This window comes from Lutra lutra, chromosome 1 (assembly GCF_902655055.1).
Source record: "Lutra lutra chromosome 1, mLutLut1.2, whole genome shotgun sequence".
Lineage (NCBI taxonomy): Eukaryota > Metazoa > Chordata > Mammalia > Carnivora > Mustelidae > Lutra > Lutra lutra.
In genome coordinates, this window is record NC_062278.1 from 203,520,194 (window position 1) to 203,546,266 (window position 26,073).

General features: G+C 36.8%; 1 protein-coding gene across 4 annotated transcripts in view; it reads right to left on the reverse strand.

The window, feature by feature from the left end:
• The window catches only part of DOCK3 (dedicator of cytokinesis 3), a 564,947-nt gene that overhangs the window by 458,366 nt on the left and 80,508 nt on the right, over positions 1-26,073 (reverse strand). For all 4 annotated transcript variants that reach the window (XM_047693084.1, XM_047693058.1, XM_047693067.1 and 1 more), the window contains exon 2: positions 9,648-9,731. In XM_047693084.1, coding sequence (XP_047549040.1) covers positions 9,648-9,731 — 84 coding nt within the window. The remainder of the gene's footprint in view (positions 1-9,647; positions 9,732-26,073) is intronic.

Here is a 26,073-nt window from a genome sequence, read left to right on the forward strand (position 1 = left end):
AGCCATGATCACCAAGACAGCGTGGTACTGGCACAAAAACATACACACAGACCAGTGGAACAAAGTAGAGAGTCCAGATATGGACCTGCAACTCTATGGTCAAATAATCTTTGACAAAGCAGGAAAAAATATACAGTGGGAAAAAGGCAGTCTCTTCAATAAATGGTGCTGGGAAAATTGGACAGCTATGCATAGAACAATGAAACTTGACAATTCTCTTACACAACACACAAAGATAAACTAGAAATGGATAAAAGACCTCAACATGAGACAGGAATCCATCAAAACCCTAGAGGAGAACATAGGCAGTAACCTCTTCACATTGGCCACAGCAACTTTTTTCAAGATATGTCTCCAAAGGCAAAGGAAACAAAAGCAAAAATAAACTTTTGGGACTTCATCAAGATCAAAACCTTCTGCACAGCAAAGGAAACAGTCAACAAAGCAAAGAGGCAACCCACGGAATGCGAGAAGATATTCACAAATGACACTACAAAGGGCTGATATCAAAGACCTATAAAGAACTCCTCAAACTCAACACTCAAAAAAAACAGATGACCACATCAAAAAATGGGCAGAAGACTTGAACAGACACTTCTGCAAAGAAGACATACAAATGGTTAACAGACATATGAAAAAATGTTCATCATCATTAGGCATCAGGAAGATTCAAATGAAAACCACATTGAGATACTACCTTACACCAGTTAAAATGGCCAAAATTAACAAGAAACGACAAGTGTTAGAAAGGATGTAGAGAAAGGGAAAACTTCTTACACTGTTGGTGGGAATGCAAGATGGTGCAGCCACTTTGGAAAACAGTGTGGAGATTCCTTAAGAAATTGAAAATAGAGCTACCCTATGACCCAGCAATTGCACTACTGGGTACTTACCCCACAGATACAGATGTAGTGAAAAGAAGGGCCATCGATACCCCAATGTTCATAGCAGCAATGGCCACAACACCAAACTGTGGAAAGAGCCAAGATGCCCTTCAACAGATGAATAAATAAAGAAGATATGGTCCATATATACAATGGAATACTATGCCTCCATGAGAAAGGATGAACACCCAACTTTTGCATCAACATGGATGGGACTGGAGGAGATTATGCTGAGTGAAATAAGTCAAGCAGAGAGAGTCAATTATCATATGGTTTCACTTACTTGTGGAGCATAAGAAATAACATGGAGGACATTGGGAGAAAGAGAGGAGAAGTGAGTTGGGGAAATAGGAGGGGGAGATGAACCATGAGAGACTGTGAACTCTGAGAAACAAAATGAGGGTTTTGGAGGGAGGGAGAGGGGGGATGGGTGAGCCTGGTGGTGGGTGTTAAGGAGGACAGGTGTTGCAAGGGGCACTGGGTGTGGTGCATAAACAATGAATCTTGGAACAGTGAAAAAATAATATAATGTTTAAAAAAAAAGAATACCTGTTCTTCTGAAGCTATTCTAAAAAACAGAAATGGAAAGAAAATTACCAAACCCATTCTATAAGACATTACCTTGATCCCATAACCAGAGAAAGATCCCACCAATTAGAATTACAGACCATTATCCCTGATGAACTTGAATGCCAAAATCATCACCAAGATACTAGCCAGTAGGATCCAGCAGTATAGTAGAAGGATTATTCACCATGACCAAGTGGGATTCATTCCTGGGCTGCAAAGCTGGTTCAACATCCACAAATCAATCAATCAATTAAAAAAAAGGACAAGAACCATATGATCCTATCAAGAGATGCAGAAAAAGCATTTGACCAAAAAAAGCATCATTTCTTGATTAAAACACTCTAAACAGAAAAACATGCAGCCAAGAATAGGGCCATGTGTACCCCAATGTTTATAGCAGCAAATGGCCATGGTCACCAAACTGTGGAAAGAACCAAGATGCCCTTCAATGGATGAATGGATAAGGAAGATGTGGTCCATATACACTATGGAGTATTATGCCTCCATCAGAAAGGATGAATACCCAACTTTTGTAGCAACATGTACGGGACTGGAAGAGATTATGCTGAGTGAAATAAGTCAAGCAGAGAGAGTCAATTATCATATGGTTTCACTTATTTGTGGAGCATAACAAATAGCATGGAGGACAAGGGGAGATGGAGAGGGGAGTTGAGGGAAATTGGAAGGGGAGGTGAACCATGAGAGACTATGGACTCTGAAAAACGATCTGGGAATTTTGAAGGGGTGGGGGGTGGGAGGTTGGGGCACCAGGTGGTGGGTATTGTGGAGGGCACAGATTGCATGGAGCACTGGGTGTGGTGCAAAAATAATGAATACTGTTATGCTGAAAAAATAAAAAAAATTTAAAAAAAAAAAAAAAAAAAAAAAAAAAAAAAAAGAAATGGGCAGAAGACATGAACAGACATTTCTGTGAAGAAGACATCCAGATGGCCAACAGACACATGAAAAAGTGCTCCATATCACTCGGCATCAGGGAAATACAAATCAAAACCACAATGAGATACCACCTCACACCAGTCAGAATGGCTAAAATTAACAAGTCTGGAAATGACAGATGTTGGCAAGGATGTGGAGAAAGAGAACACTCCTACACCATTTCCTTACAGCATACATAAAAATAGACACAAAATGGATGAAAGACCCAAATGGGAGACAAGATTCCATCAATATCCTAGAGGAGAACACAGGCAGCAACCTCCTTGACCTTGACCACAGCAACTTCTTGTTAGACACATCTCCAAAGGCAAGGGAAACAAAAGCAAAAATGAACTATTGAGACTTCATCATAATAAAAAGCTTCTGCACAGCAAAGGAAACAATCAACAAAACCAAAAGACAACCTATGGAATGGAAGTAGATATTTGCAAATGTCTTATCAGACAAAGGGCTAGTGTCCAAAACCTATAAAGAACTTATCATACTCAACACCCAAAAAACAAATAACCCAGGCAAGCAATGGGCAGAAGACATGAACAGACATTTCTCCAAAGACGTACAAATCACCAACAGACACATGAAAAAATGCTCCACATCACCTACAAACCAAAAGCACAATGAGACACCACCCTATACCAGTCAGAATGGCTAAAATCAATAAGTCAGGAAACAACAGCTGTTGGCAAAGATGCAGAGAATGGGGAACCCTCTTACACTGTTAGTGGGAATGCAAACTGGTGCAGCCACTCTGGAAAACAGTATGGAGGTTCCTCAAAAAGTTAAAAATATTTCCCTATGACCCAGCAATTGCACTGCTAGATATTTACCCAATGGATACAAACACAGTGATTCAAAGGGGCATCTGCACCCTAATGTTTATAAAAGCAATGTCCACAATAACCAAACTATGGAAAGAATGCAAGATGTCCATCAACAGATAAACAGATAAAGAAGATGTGATACACACACACACACACACACACACACACAATGGGATATTATTCAGCCATCAAAAAAAATGAACTCTTACCATTTGCAATGACATTGATGGAACTAGAGGGTATTATGCTAAGAGAAATAAGTCAATCAGAGAAAGACAATTATTGTATGATTCACTCATGTGGAATTTAAGAAACAAAACAGATGGTGGTGCCTAGGTGGCTCAGTTTGGTTAAGCATCTGCCTTTGTCTCAGGTCATGATCCCTAGGTCCTAGGATGAAGCACCAGAGATGGCTCCCTGCTCAGTGGGGAGCCTGCTTCTCCCTCTCCCTCTGCTACTCCCCCTGCTTGTGCTCTCTTTCTCGTTTTCTCAAATAAATAAATAAAATCTTAAAAAAAAAAACAGATAAACACAAGGCTAGACAGAAAAAAAATTTTTTTAAATAAAATAAGACGAAATCATAGAGGGTTACAAACCATAAGAGGCACTTAACTACAGGAAACAATCTGAGGGTTGTGGGAGGAAAGGGGTGGAGGGGGATGGGTAGCTGGATGATGAGCATAAGGACAACAACATGATGTAATGAGCACTGGGTGATTATATGCAACTGATGAATCCTTAAACTGTACCTCTGAAACTAATAATATTCTGTATGTTAATTAATTGATTTTAAATAAAATTAAATTAAAAAAGAAAAGATGCTCAATATCACTCATCATCAGGAAAATACAAAACACAACCATGATGAGATACCACCTCCCACCTGTCAAAATGGCTAAAATTAACAACAGAAGAAACAAGAGGTGTTGGCAAGGATGAGGAGAAAGGGGAATGTTCTTGCACTGTTGCTGGGAAGCAAACTGGTGCAGATGCTCTGGAGAACATTTTGGAAGTTCCTCAAAAAGTTAAAAATAGAACCACCATACAATCCAGCCATTGCACTACTAGGTATTTACCTAAAGGACACAAAAATAGAGATTCAAGGGGTACATGACACCTATGTTTACATGAGCCTTATCAACAATAGCCAAACTATGGGGAGAGCTCAAATATCCATCAACTGATGAATAAAGAGGATGTGGTATCTATATACCGTGGAATATTATTCAGTCATCAAAAAGAATGAATTCTTGCCATGTGCAATGACATGGATGGAGGTAGAATATATTATGCTAAGTGAAATAAATCAAAAACAAATACCAGATGATCTCACTCATACGTGGAATTTAAGAAACAAAACAGATGAGCATATGGGAATGGGGAAATGAAAAGAAGGAAAGAGGGAAACAAGCCATAAGTGATTCTTAAGAACAGAGGACAAGGGTGCCTGGGTGGCTCAGTGGGTTAAAGCCTCTGCCTTCAGCTCAGGTCATGATTCCAGTGTCCTGAGATCGAGTCCCACAACAGGCTCTCTGCTTCAGCAGGGAGCCTGCTTCCCCCTCTCTCTCTCTGCCTACTTGTGATCTCTGTCAAATAAATAAATAAAATCTTGAATAAAAAAAAAAGAACAGAGAACAAACTGAGGGTTGCTGAAGGGATGTGGGTGGGGGATGAGCTAGATAGCTGATGAGTATTAAAGATGGTACTTGTCATGAGCACTGGATGTTGCATGTAAGTGATAAATCACTGAATTCTATTCCAGAAACCAATATTGCACTGTATGTAAACTGACAAAATTTAAATAAAAAATAAACTCTAGGGTAACCACTGCAAGCAAAATACTTCAAAGCCACCAAACTAATAAAAGAAAATACCTAGAATAGTCAAAATGTTAGCTTAATAAGTCATGTAAGAAAGGCAAAATGAGGCACAAAGACCAAGGTGATAGGTTTAAGGCTATCACCTTGGTCTTAAGGCTAAATAAATAACTGAATCAACTACATATAGACTAAATAATCCAGATTGTCAGAATAAATAAAAATAAACCCCACTACATGCCATTTATATACAACACACATACTTAAACACAAGAACACATAAAATTTAAAAGAATAAGTGATTTCCACATGGCCCTAGAATAATGGCAGGCATTGAATCTCTCCACATAGCCTGCAAAAAGACATATAAAAGAACAAAAAAAGAGGGTATAAAGCCATATAGAGGGTCTAAAGCTTTATCAAGCTATATAAAATCAATGTTTTCAACATTACTTTCAGAGAACACTATGGACTTCAAACTACATTTATGCAGTGAAAAATTACAAATTACAAAAACAAAGCTCCTATCACTACTAGATAGCTCTTCACTGCCATATCTCCAAAGGAGAACTTCCTTCTACTTACCTATTTCCGCTCTAGAGGCCACCTCTTTTTCACATAGGTTCTTCAGACTACTCCTTGCACTCTACCCACAGATTTACAGTGGTAGAATGAGTATTCTCAGCTATACAGGTAGCAGAGTATGGAGCAGAGTAGGAACTTTGTTAAAAACAAATCAGGTACACAAAACCCTTGGGGAAGCTCAACTGGTCATTCTTCCTCAGATTTAAAAAAGCAGTATTGTGGCAGTAAGGAAGATGATAAACAGCCTTCACTAGGTCTCTGTCTCTGTCTTAAGTTACACAGCTCTAATTCATCCTGATTATTTTCTACATCTATATTCACTTGTCATCCTATCACCCTTTACATTCATCCTGGGGATTACCTTGAAGAGTCTCTCCTTTGCTGTTTCTCCTGATTCTTGAATCCCATTATCTTTCCATTCTTTAACTTATTGCTTAATTCTACAGGAATACATCCCCTCATAGCTTCACGAATAAAGTTATATAGGAGACCAACTGACACTTTGCATGTCAGAAAATACACTTAGTATACTCTCATATTCAATTCATAGTTTGGCTGAATGATAAAATTCTAGGCTATAAATCACTTTCCATCAACATTTTGAAGACACCACTCCACTGTCTTCCATAGTTAAAGTCCAGTCCTTTGTGGTATATGGTATGTGGTATGTGGTATATACCATATTCTTTCCTATCTTTGAATGCTGGCTGAATCTTCTTGGTCCCAATATTCTGAAATTTCACAATGATATCGTCCTATTTTCATTAATTTGTGTTAGGTACTTGCTGAGTCCTTTCAATATGGAAAGCCAGGTCCTTTCATTCTGGAAAATTTTCCTAAGTTATTTCATAGCTGATTTCTATCCTCCAGTTTCTCTCCTCTATGTTTCTGAACCTCCACCAAATGAACCTCTTGAAGCTGACCTTCAATTGTCTTATCTTCTCTAATCTCCTATGACTTGTATTTTTGTTCAAGTTTCTGGGAAATTTCCTCAACTTTTATCTTTCAGCCCTTTTATGGAGATTTTTCATTCTTGCTACCATGTTTTTAATTTCCAAGAACTCCTTTCTGTTATCTAATGTTCTTTTTTAATAGCATCCTGTTCTAGTTTCATGGATGCAACATCTTCCTTTATCTCTGAGGAAATTATTCATAAGCCTTGTTTGTTTTCTAAGTTTTCTTTATCCTATGTAGTCTCTTTCCTCTGAGTTTCTTTTTCTTTTCTTTTTTCTTTTTTTAATGGGAAAAGAGAAGAGCCATCTTTCATATTAGAGGCATCCTCAAATACCTGGTATCATTGGTTTTCTGCTCATATTTAAAAGAAAGGAAATAAAAAGTTAACTGGAAGCTCTAAATTCATGGGTGACTCTTGCTGACCTTATGATTCACTATTTGGAGATCAGCCTATCATTTGTTGTGAAAATCCTGATATCAGGGTATCAACTGGGGTCTAGTCAGCAGACAGAAACAAATCTTTAAAACAGGAAAAAAAATGTTATTATTTTAAAAATCATTAAATAGGGGGCACCTGGGTGGCTCAGTGGGTTAAACCCTTTGCCTTCGGGTTAGGTCATGATCCCAGGGTCCTGGGATCAAGCCCTGCATCGGGCTCTCTGCTCAGCAGCGAGCCTGCTTCATCCTCTCTCTCTCCGCCTGCCTCTCTGCCTACTTGTGATCTCTGTCTGTCAAATAAAAATTTTTTAAAAATCTTTTTTAAAAATCATTAAAAGGTATAAAAGATAGTAAATGACTAGAACTCTAAGACAACCACAGTAGCAACTATAAAAATATGTCACCAACTTTAAAGCTAAGTGAAAAATAAACAAGAAAAAAGCCTAGTAACTTACAGAAGGGATTCCAAAAAGCTAAGATACTTGATCTATGATGAAATGGTGGGCTACTGCAGAAACATGCTATTCATTGCTATAGTGAGACTTGCTGAAGGCCACTCACCAAATCCAAGACTGTTGCTTGCCATGGAAAATACTGTAGGAACCAACTGCCTGCAGAGCAGTTTACTACAGGGATACAATAAAAGCAGAAAGAACGAAGTCCCTTCTTCATCCTCCTGGCAAGTAGACTTCTTATAGTGCCTCTTTATTGGCAGAACCTAACAAAAATTCAGCTGCCAAAGAAGAAATGTGATTTGCAGAGTCTCCAGCTCTAACATCGTAATAAAGGGGTAAGAAGGGCAGGTTCAGAGCTCAGAGACAGTAAGTCAATAACTGGCACAATCAATATCTGGAGTCCCTCATCTTGACTTATTGTCTGAAAGAGTCCTCTAATCTGTTTTAGAAGGTAAAGGTCTAGCTGCCAGGATTTCAAGAGCCAAGTGGAAGATGACTAGAAGTTCCTATATTTGGTATTTGGTAGGCATGTTGTCAGTTAATACCCAGTTTTCAATACAAAGCCTATCTCCTACGGAACTATGCATGAAGTCTCCCAATCCACAGATGTTTTATTTATCCTTTATCAAAAATAAATCTCGAATGGATAAGGAAGATGTGGCCCATATACACGATGGAGTGTTATGCCTCCATCAGAAAGGATGAATACCCAACTTTTGCAGCAACATGGATGGGACTGGAAGAGGTTATGCTGAGTGAAATAAGTCAAGCAGAGAGAGTCAATTATCATATGGTTTCACCTCTTTGTGGAGCATAACAACACGGAGGACATAGGGAGATGGAGAGGAGAAGGGAGTTGAGGGAAATTGGAAAGGGAGATGAACCATGAGAGACTATGGACTCTGAAAAACAATCTGAGGGTTTGAAGGGGCAGGGGTGGGAGGTTGGGGGAGCAAGGTGGTAGGTATTACGGAGGGCATGTATTGCATGGAGCACTGGGTGTGGTGCATAAACAATGAATTCTGTTACACTGAAAAGAAATACATAAAATATATATATATATATATATATATATATACACACACACACACACATATATATATAAAGTATATCTGTGATAGTCATCTGTATTATTGTATGTAATCATTCATTCATCTTCCTTTTTGTGACACATTCAATTGTATGAATCCACCATAATTTATTTATCCATTTTACTGATGAATGTCTTTTCCCAGTTTGGTTTGCAGCAATTATGAACAAAGCTATTACTAACATACATGTATTTTGCTATTGGATTTACACATATGAGTAGATTTGCTGGATCTTCAGATATATGTACTTTCAACTTTAGTTAAAATACTTTTAAATATTAAATTAAATATTAAATATATATAAATATAAATAATATATATAATATAATATATATATTATATATATAATATAGTATCATAGAGGAGAGGATGTGGAGAAAGAGGAACCCTCTTACGCAGTTGGTGGGAATGAAAGTTGGTGCAGCCACTTTGGGAGAGAGAGTCTTACGCAGATTCTGCACTGAGCCTGGAGCCCAACATGGAGCTGGATCCCACCACCCTGAGATCACAACCTGAGCTGAAACCAAAAGTCAGATACTTAACCAACTGCACCACCCAGCAGCCCCAAATGCATGATTTTGAAAAATGTTACATTTGTCAATAACACATAAATGTTACAGCAGATATACCCATATACATCACAGAGGAGGCTAGTAGGCAAGCCAAACATATTAGAGCATATTTACTGCCTTGTTTTAATTATAACTGATCACATCCAGCCAATCAAACAGAAACATACAAATGAACTAATTACAATTCAATTCTATTCAAATGCAGCTAAGCATGGATGGAAGATTATCTATTTGATTATAAAATCAAAATTAATCATTTAACACAGAGTGTAAAAATTACACTCTGAATGCCAACAATGAGTTCTTTAATTGTTGCTTTTATATTAAAGCCTAAATAACCCATACATTTATGATAAATATAAATCAGGAAGGATTCTATAACAATATATAATGTGGTTAATTATACTTTCAAAGTGATTGCTTATAATGTATTACTACAAAATAAATGTATATAATATTACCCAAAATTATCACTATTTTATACTGTATAGGTCCATACTTACCTTCACATTTTTCAAGAATCTGGACTGTTTCTCCTATTTCTAAGACCAACCCTTGAGGGACAGATCCTCGAAAGCTGCATATCACTAGGAAAACAAAGGTAAACACACCAATTAGCATTTTTAAACACTGAGAAAAGATCAGCGTCATTGAAATTAAGCACTAAATTTTCTTAAATATATACTTTCCCTTCTTCACTAATTAATCTTTCAAATATGTAAGCCCCTTTCAACTTAATCTGTATTTTGAGTAGTAATATAAAGTAGCTCAGTATATTGAAGTACATTCTGGCAAAATTACTATTCCTGAGTAGTAGCTGTATGAAAATGCTTCTGTAAACAAGTCTCTCTTTCCCTCAGCATGACTTATGTTCACTGTCCTTCTTGGGAAAATATGTTTCAATTATTTAAGAAGAAATTAACACCAGAGTCTTCTTATCTAATATAAACAGACAGTTTTATAAGGAATCACCAACTAAATATGATTATACTTTGAGAAACAAAGTCTCCATAATAAAAATGTAAACAGAAATTCATGAAATAAAAATCAAATTACAATAGGGAAAATCTGTAATACCAATCATAATTCCATGTTTATTGCAACATTTACAATAGCCAAGATATGAAAGTAACCCAACTGACAATCTATAGATGGATAAAGAAGAGGTAGTGTATATATATGCATACATATATATACATGCATATATGTGCATATATATGTGTGCATATATATATATACACACACATGCTGTATATCTGTATATATAGATACACACAATGGAATATTACTCAACCATAAAAAAGAATGAAATCCAAGCCATTTGCAACAACTTGGATGGATCTAAAGGGTATAATTCTAAGTGAAATAAGTAAGTCAAGAAAGATAAATACTATATGATTTCAATCATCTGTGGAATTTAAAAAGCAAAACAAAAAGAAAAAGAAAAAAGAGATTAAAAAAAAGACAGACTCATAAAAATAGAGAACTTGCCAGAGGGGAGGAGGTAAGCAGGGGTATGGGTAAAGTAGGAGAAGGTGATTCAGGGTACACTTATCATGACAAGCATTGAGTAATGTATAGAATAGTTAAATCAGTATGTTGTACAACTGAAAATAATGTTAATATTGTACGTTATTATACTGGAATTAAATTTTTTTTTAATTTAACCCTAGTCTTTTTTTAAAGAAAATAATCGTTTGATTTCAAAATTTCTGTAAGAATACAAAGAAACAAGAATATCCTTGTCAATCTTAAAGGACTTCTACTACTATGTATCAAGTCTTATAATCTAAAATCAGTTCTCTGAATGGCTAGTAACAAAAAGACAAGACACAACAAGTGTTGGTGAGGATGTGGAGAAAAGGGAACTCTCATGCACTGTTGATGGGAAGGTAAATTGGTGCAACCACTATAAAAAATTGTATGGAGGCTCCTCAAAAGACTAAAAATAGAAATACCATATGACCAAGTAATTCTACTACTAAGTATTTACCCAAAGAAAATTAGAACACTAATTCAAAAAGATACATGCACTCCTATATTTGTTGTAGTATTATTTACAATACCCAAGGTATTGAACCAACCTAAGTGTCCATCAACTGATGAATGGACAAAGATGAGGTATGTATGTATGTACATGTGTGTGTGTATAATGGTATTTTATTTATAAAAAAGAACAAAATCCACAGAAACTTCTTTCAAGATATGTCTCCAAAGGCAAAGGAAACAAATGCTAAAATAAACTTTGGGGACTTCATCAAGATCAAAAGCTTCTGCACAGCAAAGGAAACAGTCAACAAAACAAAGAGGTAACCCAAGGAATGGGAGAAGATATTTGCAAATGACAGTACAGACAAAAGGTTGATATCCAGGATCTATAAAGAACTCCTCAAACTCAACACACACAAAACAGACAATCATATCAAAAAATGGGCAGAAGACATGAACAGACACTTCTCCAATGAAGACATACAAATGGCTATCAGACACATGAAAAAATGTTCATCATCACTAGCCATCAGGGAGATTCAAATTAAAACCACATTGGGATACCACCTTACACCAGTTAGAATGGCCAAAATTAGCAAGACAGGAAACAACATGTGTTGGAAAGGATGTGGAGAAATGAGAACCCTCTTACACAGTTGGTGGGAATGCAAGTTGGTGCAGCCACTTTGGAGAACAGTGTGGAGATTCCTCAAGAAATTAAAAATAGAGCTTCCCTATGACCCTGCAATTGCACTACTGGGTATTTACCCCAAAGACACAGATGTAGTGAAAAGAAGGGCCATCTGTACCCCAGTGTTTATAGCAGCAAATGGCCATGGTCGCCAAACTGTGGAAAGAACCAAGATGCCCTTCAACGGACGAATGGATAAGGAAGATGTGGTCCATATACACTATGGAGTATTATGCCTCCATCAGAAAGGATGAATACCCAACTTTTGTAGCAACATGGACGGGACTGGAAGAGATTATGCTGAGTGAAATAAGTCAAGCAGAGAAAGTCAATTATCATATGGTTTCACTTCTTTGTGGAGCATAACAAGTAGCATGGAGTACAAGGGGAGATGGAGAGGAAAAGGGAGCTGAGGGAAATTGGAAGGGGAGGTGAACCATGAGAGACTATGGACTCTGAAAAACAATCTGAGGGTTTTGAAGGGGCGGGGGGGTGGGAGGTTGGGGGATCCAGGTGGTGGGTATTGGAGAGGGCATGGACTGCATGGAGCACTGGGTATGGTGCAAAAATAATGAATACTGTTACACTGAAAAAATAAAAAAATTTAAAAAAAAAATCTTGCCATTCATGACAATACAGATGAACCTAGAGGGTATTATGGTAAGTGAGATAAGTGAGAAAGAAAAAGACAAATACCATATTATTTCACTTTCACGTGGAATCTAAAAAGCAAAACAGACCAAAAAGGGCAGAAACAGACCTATTAACACAGAGAACAAATTAATTGCCAGGGGTTAGGGAAATGGGCAAAATGGATGAACGAGAAGGGAAGGAAGAGGCTTCTAGTTATGGAATGAATAAGTCATGGGGATGAAAGGTACAGTATAGGGAATATTAGTCAATGGTACTATAATAGTGTTATATGGTGATAGATGGTAACTATACTTGTGATGAGTATAGCATACCCTACAGAGCTGTTGAATCACTATGTTGTTCACCTAAAACTAATGTAACATTGTGTCAACTACACTTTAGTGAAAAAAGATGCAAAAAAAGTGATAAACCCCTCATCAGAGTGACTCAAAACAAATAACTTCTATAAGAATGTTCACAGCAGCTTTATTCACAATAGCCCAGAACTGGAAACAACCCAACTATTCATCAAAATAAGTACAAATAAAATATGCAATATTCAAAAATACATATCACTTAGACATAAAAAAATAAAGATCCACTGGTACAAGTAACACATTAGACAAATATCACAATCATTATGCCAAACAAAAGAAGTCAGATGCAAAAGTGTACACACTACATAGTTCTATTTACTAAAAGAACTAGAACAGGCTAAATTAATCTATGATAAATAAAATCAAAATACAAGTTGCCTCCAGAGAAACATGGACTGATCAAGTAGCACAAAAAGAACATTCTAAAAAGACAGAAATAGCGTTTGACAATCTGTAAGTGTAGACTTTAGGTAAAATTGTACAACTAATTCAATATATGTGACTGTTACCTCAAAATGGATCAAAGACAATGCAAGAGCTAAACTATGAAATTCTTAAAGAAAATATAAGAGTAAATCTTTATGACCTTAGTCAGTGCTTCCTAATACATGACACCAAAATCATAAACAACAAAAGAAAGAATAAACTGAACTTCATTAAATTTAAAAGCTTTTGCGCTGCAAAGGACACCATCAAGAAAGTGAAAAAGAAAACCCAGGGAATAGGAGAAAATATTTGTAAATAATGTATCTTACAAAGGATCTGCATCCAGAGTATATAAAAGAACTTCCAAAACAATAAAAAAATTAAAAATGGAAAGAGGATTTGAATGGACATTTCTCTAAAAAAGATATACTAGTGGCCAGTAAAACATGAAAATGCTCAACATCATTAGTTATTAGTGAGATGCTAATCAAAACCATGAGATGTCATTTCATACCCACTAAGATGGCTATAATCAAAAAGACTAACAATAAAACTGTAGGGATATATTGCTGGTAGAAATGTAAAATGGTACAGTTGCTGTAAAAAATCATTTGGCAGTTCCTCAAAAACTTAAACATAAAATTATCATATGATTCAACGTTTCCACTCCTACATATATATCCCAAAAGAACTAAAAACATATGCTCACACAAAAAGTTATTCACAAAGGTTCATAACACAATTTGTAACAGCCAAAAAGTAGAAACAATCCATATATCCATCAAATGGATGACTGGATAAATAAAATGTGGTATATCCATACAATGGAATATTCTCATCCATAAAAAGAGTTAAGTACTGATACATACTACTACATGGATGAACTCTGAAAACCTACACTAAGTTGAGGTCGGACACAAAAGGCTACATATCCTATGATTCTATTCATATAAAATATCCATAATAGCCAAATCCATGGACACAGAAAATAGATTAGTAACTGCAATATCCTTGGAGAGGAATGTGGAGTGACTGTCATTGGTTATAGGGATTCTTTATGGAGTGATGAAAATATTCCGGAATTAGATAGTGATAATGGTTATTCAACCTAATAAATATATTAAAACCACTGAACTGTATACTTTTTTAAAATTTTTTATTTTTTTTTATTTCTTTTCAGTGTTCCAGAATTCATTGTTTATGCACCACACCCAGTGCTCCATGTAATACATGCCCTCCATAATACTCACCACCAGACTCATCCAACCTCCTACCCCCCACCCCTCCAAAACCCTCAGATTGTTTTTGAGAGTCGACAGTCTCTCATGGTTCTTCGCCCCCCTTTTTTATTTAAGTTCAACTAGCCAAGGTATAGTACTATCAGTAGTTTTTGATACCTTTTTTAAAAGGCAAAGAAATATAAGTGGTTCTCCTTGACTCAACAAATGTTACTGATACTGCTCAGTTATATTCAAGAAGTCAATTTCAAGTCTGAAGTGACTGAACAAGCTGAGACAACACTAACTCAGTACCATATGAAGTGGAAGCTACTAAGATGTGTTACGTTTAAACGTAGTGAAAATATACATGGACAGAAAATAACAGTTGGACCAATTTAGAAGGCTTGTAAAAATGTAAGACATTTAAAATCTATGGTTTTTTTCATTGTATGACTCATCAGCAAGTACTCTGCAGAAATTATATGACTCTTTCATGTGTCAGTCTGCCAGTAGTCAAAAAAGAACTTTATTTGCTCTCATGGATGTGATCATCTTCACTTCCATGAATTTTTATAAAAAACAGAAAGCAAGTATCCTGACTTGTTCAAGTGCACAGCAGCAAGATGGCTTAGTAGTGGTCAAGTTTTATTGCAATTTTATTACACTTCAAGCTGTGACTGTAATTTTTGTGAATGAAAACTTCCCTCATCATATTTTTAAATGTCTTTTTTAAGTAATCTCTACACCCAACATGGGGCTCAAACTCACAAACCCAAGATCAAGAGCCACATGCTCCACTTACTGAGTCAGCCAAGAGCCCCTTCCCTCATCCACTGTTACTATAAGCTAATATATGGCCTTGGAAATTAGTTTTTTATTCAATCTTGATAATGTTTCTTAATTAATTCAACTTAACATCAAACTTATTTGTGAAACTTACACATATATTAAAGATATTCTGTTGCCAACTCGAATCACAACTAATATTAAGCTGCTTTATAAATTTTTCATACTTTCAAAAGTTAAAAAAAGAAATAGTATCACCATTCTAACTCAAATTTGGATCCAACACATTTTTGTGCTCAAAATACAGTTCTTATAGAGTTTTTTAAACTTCAATGCAACTGCAAAGGAAATTTCCATATTTCAAAATCCATATACTAGTGCAACTGAGTTGGAAGTACTTTAATCTGCAATGTAATGACATGTTAAATGACAGGCTAAAAGGCAAATAACAAGAGAAGATGCTAATAAATTCCATAAATGCCTTCCAAGTGATGACTATTCTCAAATTAAAATATATATAAAGACTGACATCAGTATTTGGCAATATCTGTCTAAAAAAGTATTTATAAAGATGAAAACCATAAAATCTCATTACAGATCAGCTTTAACAGGTAAAGATTTATGACTGATTTTAATTATAGGGAGCATTAACATTAAAAAACAATTAATTAACCCCCCAAAAAAACCTTCTGATCTTCTCATTAGATATATATTACCAAGAAAAACTGTGCACAATTATTTTTATATTTTGAATTTCATCAAATTCAATATACATCAATTTTGCGACTTGGCCTGTAAGTTTAAAATATTTTACTATGTGATCCTTTAGAGTAAAACTTTGCCAACTCCTAGTCTAAAGCAAAAACAGTACCAATGTATTGTGTATTTGTGATATTATGAAAAGTAAAACACATGACAAAAGTAACATCAAGTATAGAAGGGAGGAAACTACTATCAATTTCACTTAACATTTATTTACATAAACTGTAATACCTATGTATTATTTAAATTGTTGTGTATTCACTGACTGCTTCCACTTTATGATCACAGAGTAGTTTTCTCCCCTCTTCACTAGCATATTTTATAACTACATAACACATTCTTTGTTTTAATTAATTTATTTATTTTAGAGATAGAAAGTGCAAAGGGAAGGAGCAGAGGGAGAGGGAGAGGCAGACTCCACACTGAGTCCAAAGCTCAACATGAGGCTGGATCCTAGACCCCTGAGATCATGACCTGAGCCAAAATCAAGTCAGACACCTAACCAATCATGCCACCCAGGTGTCCCTACATAATACATTCTTCTGATGAAGAATTCACAAACCTTTCTATGAATTATCATTTTTCCATTTGACTACTTTCCTATGAAGCAGAAAGGAAAAGTATAAACAAAAAAACATTCTTATGGGCACTGGAGTTTATTTCAAACTATCAAAATTTAAGAATGAAGTCCCCTGGGTAGCTCAGTGGGTTAAGCCTCTGACTCTTGATTTCAGCTTAAGTCATGATCTCAGGATTGTGAGATCAAGCCCCACATTCATATGCATTGAACCCAGAGCCTGCTTAAGATTTTCCCTCTCCCACTCCCTCTTCCCCTCTCCACCCCCAAATTCTCATGCATATTCTCTAAAAAATAAAAATAAAAATAAAAATAATAAGAATGAACCTGTGGGGGGCACCTGGATAGCTCAGTCAATTGAGCAGCCTACTCTTGGTTTCTGCTCATATCATGATCTCAGGGTCCTAGATGGAACTGAGGCCTGTAAGGGGCTCCGCACTCAGGGGGTTGTATGCCTGAGGATTCTCTCCCTCCCTTCCCCTCTGCCCTGACTTGAGCTCTCTTTCTAAAATACATAAATCATCTTTTGAAAAACAAAAATGAACCTGTGTGTTCCTTACTGCTGCTGTGCATGTAATTAATTGCTTCTATGGTATCATAATAATCTCAAGATAGAAAACTACTATCAATTTCACTTAACATTTATTTACATAAACTATAATACCTATGCACTCATTACAATAAAACTGATTGTAAAAAGTGAACTCGGAGCACCTGGGTGGCTCAGTCAGTTGGGCATCTGCTTTCAGTTCACAGGTCACAATCCCAGGGTCCTCAGACTGAACTCTACCCAGTGCTTCCCACTCAGCCGGGAGTCTGCTTCTCTCTCTGTCCCTCCCCCTGCTTATGTTCTCTCTCTGTCTCAAATAAATAAATAAAAATCTTAAAAAAAAAAAGTCAACTCTTCTTAAGCCCCTGCAACAAGCACATTATAGGTCCAAAGACACATGAAAAAAATCACCAGGAGGTATTTTTTTCCTTAAAAATAGCTCTTAACAGAGACTATGTACCACATTATCACCTTAGTACTACTTTAGAAACCCACAAAAATATTATCAGTCTCTTACATATTTTATGCTATTTTTCTTATTTCTAGGTCAAAAAAATAACAAAATAGTTTTCATTTGAAGCTTTACTGCATTGCTATTTAGTTAATCCTAGGATGGTTACATTAAATGAGAAGCAATCCCAGTAAGAGTCATTTCTATATTAACTATACCAATGAAAAGAAAAAGAAAAACAATAGTTCAAACAAAATTGTAAGGGTCTATTCAGCCAGAGCGGCCCCACCCTGGTTGAACTGCCATTTTGTTGTAAACTTAAATTGATACCCGCCCCCCCCCCCCCCCCCCCCGCCCCGCCAGGGGAACTTACTTAAAAGCAAGTCCGGGAAACCAGTCCCTGGTAACAAAGTCCAAGTACAAGGGTGGGTCAGGCTTGGAGGGGGTATTCAATCAGTGGGGGCACATACTGTCTCCTAGCTACCAAGGAGTACGGGCCCCGCCCTTTGGGGGTGCCAATCCTAACCAAGGGGTGATAGGCTAAATCAAATGTCTACTAGGGTAAACTGTAATTCAGTTGGTCACCTAGCAACTGTGGAGTTTCCTGTGTGTGTTACAATCTCACTGGCCACCTGTGTGTGGCCAGGCCCAACCACATGGCCTTTGCTCTATAAGTTAGTCTGGAAAGCAGGGAGGGGTTGCCCTCTCTGTAAGAGGTGCGGCCCTGGCTGGCCAGTTTGATTCCTGATGCTTGGCATGAAATAAAGTTTTGCTTGACCTTCGCTTTGTATCAGTCTCGCTCCTTTAATCACGGACCCATTACTGGGGTACCCAATTTTAGGGGGACCCAACAAAATTATTTGTTTGGCTTGGCAACACATGATTTCTTAGAGCAGATCTGCTGTCTTAACTAAGTTTTATTTGGGCCCATATGAAGTTACTTTGCATTTCTTCAGGGGATGAAGGAAGGACACACCCTGGGAGGATATGAATAGCAAAGAAAATCTGGTAAAAGGCACACAACAATTGGCCAAAGTAATCCACCCTCTTTCCCAAATGATAATTAACTATAACTCTAGCACTAAGTCATGCAAAGCAAGTGAAGTAGTGCAATATAAAATAAAAAGTGGAGTGTAGGGGGCACCTGGGTGGGTGGCTCAGTTGGGTAAGCATTTGCCTTCAGCTCAGGTCAAGATCCCAGAGTCCTGGGATCAACCCCCACATTGGGCTCCCTGCTCAGCGGGGAGCCTGCTTCTCCCTCTCCCCCTGCCTACTTCTCCCCCTGCTTGTGCTCTCTCTCTCTGTCAATAGACAGATAGATAGATAGATAGATAAAATATTTTTTAAAAGTAGACTGTACATTCCTTGAGGGCTAATAGGAAACTGGGCAAAGTCCATTGTATACAATAGTTTGAAAACAGAGATGGAAAATTAACTATGGAACTAGGCTCTAAAAAAAAATACTATCAGTTAAATGTCACCTCAGTGCATCTATAATGATTATGTTTACAGAAAGGGCCCAAGACTTTTATCTGATCTCTTACTAGAAAGTAAATGTAACAATTTAACTGTAATTTGCTTCTAGAGAGACTTCCCTGACTTTCTTTTTAGAATAGCTACTGGGTGATAAGGAGCATGTATGACAGAATTTTTCTATAAGCCATCCTTAATCCTTAAAGGTAAAGGTAGTCAAAGATATTTCCATTGACGGAACTAAGAAAAACAGGTATAAAAACAAGTTTGAAAAGGAATACTGACTACAGACTGATTCATGAAAACATCTATCCTTAATAAACCACTACACTCTTAAACCAAACAAACATAGTTACTAATAAACGATCTAAAACTATTTTAAAAGCCAGGGAGAGAAGAAAACCATAGCTTTTACTTTTCTTTCAACTTCCTTTTACCCTAAATATAATCTTCCCTTTCCTATTCCCAGGCACCCCATGTAGTAAGGGAAGACTATTTAAAGCTCTACCTATAGGGGCGCCTGGGTGGCTCAGTCAAGTTTAGTAACTGACTCTTGATTTCAGCTCAGGTCTTGATCTCAGAGTAGTGAGTTCAAGCCTCACGTTGGGCTCCACACTGAGCATGGAGCCTACTTTAGGAAAAAAAAAAAAAAGCTATACCTATAATGGCTATGGGGGGAGTTAAGTGTTGACATAGTCTAAGTGAAGGGCTACTCCAATCTCCAGCACTTTCCTAGGTATATCACACATATTATCCCATTAATCTTAAGAAGGAAGGAGGGAAGGGAAGTAAAGAGGGAAAGTTAGTTTTTAGCAGAAGCAAGACAAAAGTCTTCTAAGAGACCTAAATGACAGCATTATTTCTTACAACAAATGAGAAGGCATTCCAAAAGAGTTCATCTGACACACAATAGTCACCCCAATCTATTCTTCAAAATTAATCCCCCAAAATAATCAATCTACTAAATAATTAACTTATTAATGTAGAACTTTCTTTCCCATCATCCAAGATACTGAGGTCCCCTTTTCAAGGATATACTACTGGTAGGAGAACATACAAGTATATCAGAAGGCAGTTTGTTAAGCAAGAAACCATTACAAAAGGGGGTAAAGAGTGTAAAGGAGATATTTCATCAAAGTCACGCAAAGCCTAAAAGTACCAACCTTGTCCTACCATAAAGCACTATTCAAAAAAAAAAAAAAAAGCACTATTCTCCAGAGACTGTACTTTATTCAGAAAACTCTTGTCTCCCTCCTCTGAAGAGCGTAAAATACTACCAACATCTGGCTCTCTGGAGCTCTTTTCCACTCTGTTGACTGACCATGACCTTTATTCATCCTTTCCCCAGTTGTGATACACAGCAGTCATTGCTCCCTACAGAGAATATTCCAAACTCTTTGGTATCCTACATAATCTCTTGGCTTTCCCCCACAGTGGTTACTGACATTTACTGTGATACTCACTAGTTTAATTTTCAGAAGTCAACTTTACAAGACTGAATCCTTTCTCTCAAAGATCAGGGGGGAAAAGGACGCCCACCCTCACCACCTTCAAAATTGTATTTAAGATTCTAGCAGCACAGTCAGGCAAGGAAAAGAAATAAAAATCAGAGAGGGAGGAAAAACCATGAGAGACTCTGGAAAATTAACTGAGGGTTACAGAGGGAGCAGGGGATCAGGTAACCAGGTGATAGGTATTAAGGAGGGCATGTGTGGTGATGAGCACTGGGTGTTATACACACAACTAATGAATCATTGAACACTGCATCAAAAACTAATAATGTACTATATGTTGGCTAACTGAACATAATAAAAAAGAAAAAGAAATAAAAAGCATCAAAATTGGAAAGAAGTAAAGCTCTATTTGCAGATAACATGATTATCTACCAGAAAATCAAATGAAATCTATCAAATAAGCAACTAGAACTAGTAAGTGGGTTTAGTATGGTTACACATTATAAGATGACTATTGGGGCACCTGGGTGGCTCAGTGGGTTAAACCCTCTGCCTTCGGCTCAGGTCATGATCCCAGGGTCCTGGGATTGAACCCCACATTGGGCTCTCTGCTCAGCGGGGAGTCTGTTTCCCCCACCACCACCTGCCTCTCTGCCTACTTGTAATCTCTGTCTGTCAAATAAACAAATAAAATCTTTAAAAAAAATAAGATCACTATACAAAAATCAATCACATTTCCATACACTAACAGAAAACAGAAGAGGATATTTTGAAAAAATAATACCATTTAAAATAACATCAAAACACATAATACATAGGAGTAAATGTGACAAAATAAGTGGAAAAAAATCTATACACTGAAAACTAAAATAAATCTGAGAGAAATTAAAGAGAACCTAAATAAATGGAGAAATACACACTATTCCTTGGTTGAAAGACTTGATACTGTTAAAATGACAGTATTTTCCAAATCGATCTAGAGAGCCAGTGCAATCTCAATAAAATACCAGGCTTTTTGGTAGAAATTGACAAACTTATTTTTTAAATTACATCAAAATGAAAGGAGATAGAATAGTCAAAACAACTATGAAAAAGAAAATAGCTAACAAGATTAACACTACCTGATATCAATAATTATTTTAAAGCTACAATAATCCAAACAGTATGGTATTAATGTAAAGATAGACTAACAGATTGGTGCAACAGAATAAAGAGGCCAGAAATAAGCCCACACATACACAGACAGCTGATTTTTTTTAAAAAGACACAAATTCATTGTAAGGACAGCCTAATTGATGTATGAGTTCTAGCAATTTGGGGGTGGAGTCTTTGGGGTTTTCCACATAAGGTAACATGTCACTGCGAAGAGAGTGAGTTTGACTTCTTCTTCGCCAACTTAAATGTCTTTTATTTCTTTTTGTTGTCTGATTGCTGAAGCTAAGAATTCTAGTACTATGCTGAACAGCAGTGGTGAAAGTGGGCATCCCTGTCACATTCCTGACCTTAAGGGAAAAGCTCTCAGTTTTTTCCCATCGAGAATGATATTTGCTGTGAGCTTTTCATAGATGGCTTTTATGACACTGAGGTATGTTCCCTCTATCCCTATACTTTGAAGAGTTTTAATTAAGAAAGGAGGCGATATTTCATCAAATGGTTTTTCTGCATCAATTGAGAGGATTATATGGTTCTTATCTCTTCTTTTATTAATGTGCTCTAACATGTTGATTGATTTGCAAATGTTGAAACCCCTTGCAACCCAGGAATAAATCCCACCAGTTGTGGTGAAGAATCTTTTTAATGTACTGTTGGATCTCATTGGCCAGGATCTTGTTGAGTATTTTGGCATCCATGTTTATCAGGGATATTGGTCTGTAATTCTCCTTTTTGATGGGGCCTTTTCTGGTTTGGGGATCAGGGTAATGTTGGCCTCATAGAACAAGTTTGGAAGTTTTCCTTCCATTTCTATATTGCACTACTAGGTATTTACCCCAAAGATACAGATGTAGTGAAAAGAAGGGGCACATGCACCCCAATAGCCAAACTGTGGAAGAAGACGAGATGTTCTTCAACAGATGAATGCATAAAGAAGATGCAGTGTGTGTGTATGTGTATACACACACACACACACACACACACACACACAAAATGGAATATTAGTCATCAGAAAGGACAAATATCTACTATTTACATTGACATGGGTGGAACTGGAGGGTATTTTGCTAAGTAAAATAAGTCAATCAGAGAAACACAATTATCATATGATTTCACTCAAATGTGGAACATAAGGGATAATGCAGAGCATAAGAGAGGTGGTGGGTGGAATACTGAATGAAGAAATCAAAGGGGGAGACAAACCACATGAGACTCTTGACTCCAGGAAACAAACTAAGGGTTACAGAAAGGGAAGTAGGCGGCAAAAAAGTTAACTGGGTGATGGGCATTAAAGAGGGCATGTGATATGATGAGCACTGGTTGTTATACTGAACTAATGAGCCACTGAACACTCTATCAAAACCTAATGAGATACTACTATACGTTGGCTAACTGAACATAACAACAACAACAACAAAAAGATAGCCTATTCAACAAATGGTGCCAGAACAACTGGATATCTGTATGGGGGGAAAAAATGAGCTCAGGACCAAACTTTGTATCATATTTTTAAAAATTAAAAAACAGGGCACCTGGGTGGCTCAGTGGGTTAAGCCTCTGCCTTAGGCTCAGGTCATGACCTCAGGGTCCTGGAATCAAGCCCCGCATTGGGCTCTCTGCTTGGCAGGGAGCCTACTTCTCCCTCTCTCTCTGCCTGCCTCTCTGCCTACTTGTGATTTCTCTCTGTGTCAAATAAATAAATAAAATCTTTAAAAAAATTTTAAAAACAACAACTTGAAATGGATAACAGACCTAAATATAAATCTAACACTATAAAACTTTCAGAAGACAACATCAGAGAAAAACATTGTGACCTTGGGTTAGGCAAAGATTTCTTCAATAAGACACAGAAAGCATAATTCCATAAAAGCACAAATTGATAAACTGGACATCATCAAAATTTGAAACTTTTGCCCCGTGAAAGACACTTATAAGAGAATGAGAGGACAGGACTCAGAGTGGAAGAAAACCCTTACAAAGCATATATCTGATAAAAGACTTATGTCCCAACTACATTTTTTAAAACTCTTAAAATCCAATAAGAGTGATATCACACACAATGGCAGAGTAGGAAGCTCTGTGTTTTGGTCCCTCCACTGAAATAACCTGTAAACTGGAAAAAAATTTACTAGAATCACCTATCTTGGAACTCTAGAACCTAACTGGACACTTATAACAACCAGATGAGTGCTCACTATGACGGGATGAAGGGAAATGTTGCTGATCCTGGGTAGTAGAAAAATATATGCAAATCAGCTACCACAGCCCACTCCTCAGTCCCTGTCCAGCAATGAGAATAGCAGCATGCTTTCCTGGAGCACCTGTCCAGAGAAGGCAGTGTGGATCTTGTCCTTCAAAAATTCTGTGTTACACATTGTAGATGGTCTGACAGATCTCTAAAGGACCAGTGCAGGCATATGCCTTGCTTGTGACCCAATTCCATTTACAACAGCATTAAAAGAATAAAACATTTAGAAATAAATTTAACCGAAGAGGAATGAGATTTGTATACTGAAAGCTACAAAACAATGCTGAAAGAAATTAAAAATCTAAGTGAGTGGAAACATATCCTATGTTCATGACTGACAGAATACTAAGCTGACAAAACCACACAAAGCAATCTACAGATCCAATGCAATCCCTACCAAAATCCCAAGAGTATTTTTTGCAAAAATAGCAAAACCCACCCTAAAATTCATATGGAATCTCAAGATCCCATATAGCCAAAACAATCTTAAAAAAGAACAAAACTGGGGGGCACCTGGGTGGCTCAGTCAGTTAAGCATCTGACTCTTGATTTCAGCTCAGGTCATGACCTTGGGGTTGTGAGATCAAGCCCCGAATCAGGCTCTGAGCTTAGTGGGGACTCTGCTTGAGATTCTCTTCCCTCTCCCTCTGCCCCTCCCCTTGCTCAATGCTCACATATGCTCTCTTTCTTTCTCTAAAATAAACAAATAAATCTTAAAAAAAGAAACAAAGTTGAACAACTCTCATGTTCTAGTTTCAAAACTTACTACAAAACTATAGTAATCAAAACAATACGGGAGGCACCTGGTTGGCTCATTTGGAAGAGCATATGACTTTTGATCTCGGAGTCAAGAGTTTGAGCCCCACAATGGGTACAGAGATTACTTAAAAACTGAAAAGAAAATCTTAAAAGAAAAAAGAAAAACCCAAAACAGTACTCATATAAAGACAAACATATAGATTCAGTGGAATATAATTTAAAGTCAGAAATGAATGTTGACAAATGTCAATAGATTTTATTTTTTATTATTATGTTCACTTAGCCAAACATATAGTGTGCCTGTATACACATATACATAAAATCAAAAGATTTTAACAAGAGTGTCAAGATCTTCAAACAGGGAAAAAAAGACTCTTCAAGAAATGGTGCCAGATGTCAAACAATATCCACATGCAAAAAAAATGAAGTAGGATCCTAACCCTATACCATATGTAAAAATTAACTCAAAATGGACCAAAGACCAAAATATAAGAGCTAAACCTTTTAAATTTATAGAAGACATAGGGGCAAATATTTGTGACATTAGATTTGGCAATAATTTCTCATTTATGACACCCAAAGATCCAACAAGAGAAAATAAATAAACTGGACTTCATCAGAATTAAAAGCTTTTGTCCATCAAGGAACACTGTTAAGAAAGTGAAAAGACAGGCTACAGAATGGTAGAAAATATTTGCAAATCATGTCTTTAATATGCAGAATATATATGCTGTCCATATATATATGGATATTTCCATATATGTGGATATGTCCATATATATGTATGTCCATATACATACGTCCATATGCTGTCTACAAGAGACACATTTGGAACCTAAAGATACATCCAGACTGAAAGTGAATGGACAGAGAACCATCTTTCATGCCAACGGGCCTCAAAAGAAAGCTGGGGTAGTGATTCTCCTATCAGATAAATTAGATTTTAAGCTAAAGACTGTAGTCAGAGATACAGAAGGACACTACATCATTCTTAAAGAGTCTATCCACCAAGAAGATCTAACAATTGTAAATATTTATGCCCCCAATATGGGAGCAGCCAACTACATAAGCCAACTGTTAATCAAAATAAAGAGTCATATTGATATGAATACATTAGCTGTAGGGGGTTTTAACACGCCACTCTCAGTAATACACAGATCATCCAAGCAAACACAATAAAGAAACAAGAGCTTTGAATGACACATTGGACCAGATGGACCTCATAGATATATACAGAACATTCCACATTAAAACAACAAAATACTTATTCTTCTAGAGCACTCATGAAACTTTCTCCAGAATAGACCACATAATGGATCACAAATCAGAGCTCAACAATACCAAAAGATTGAGATTATTCCCTGCATATTCTCAGACCACG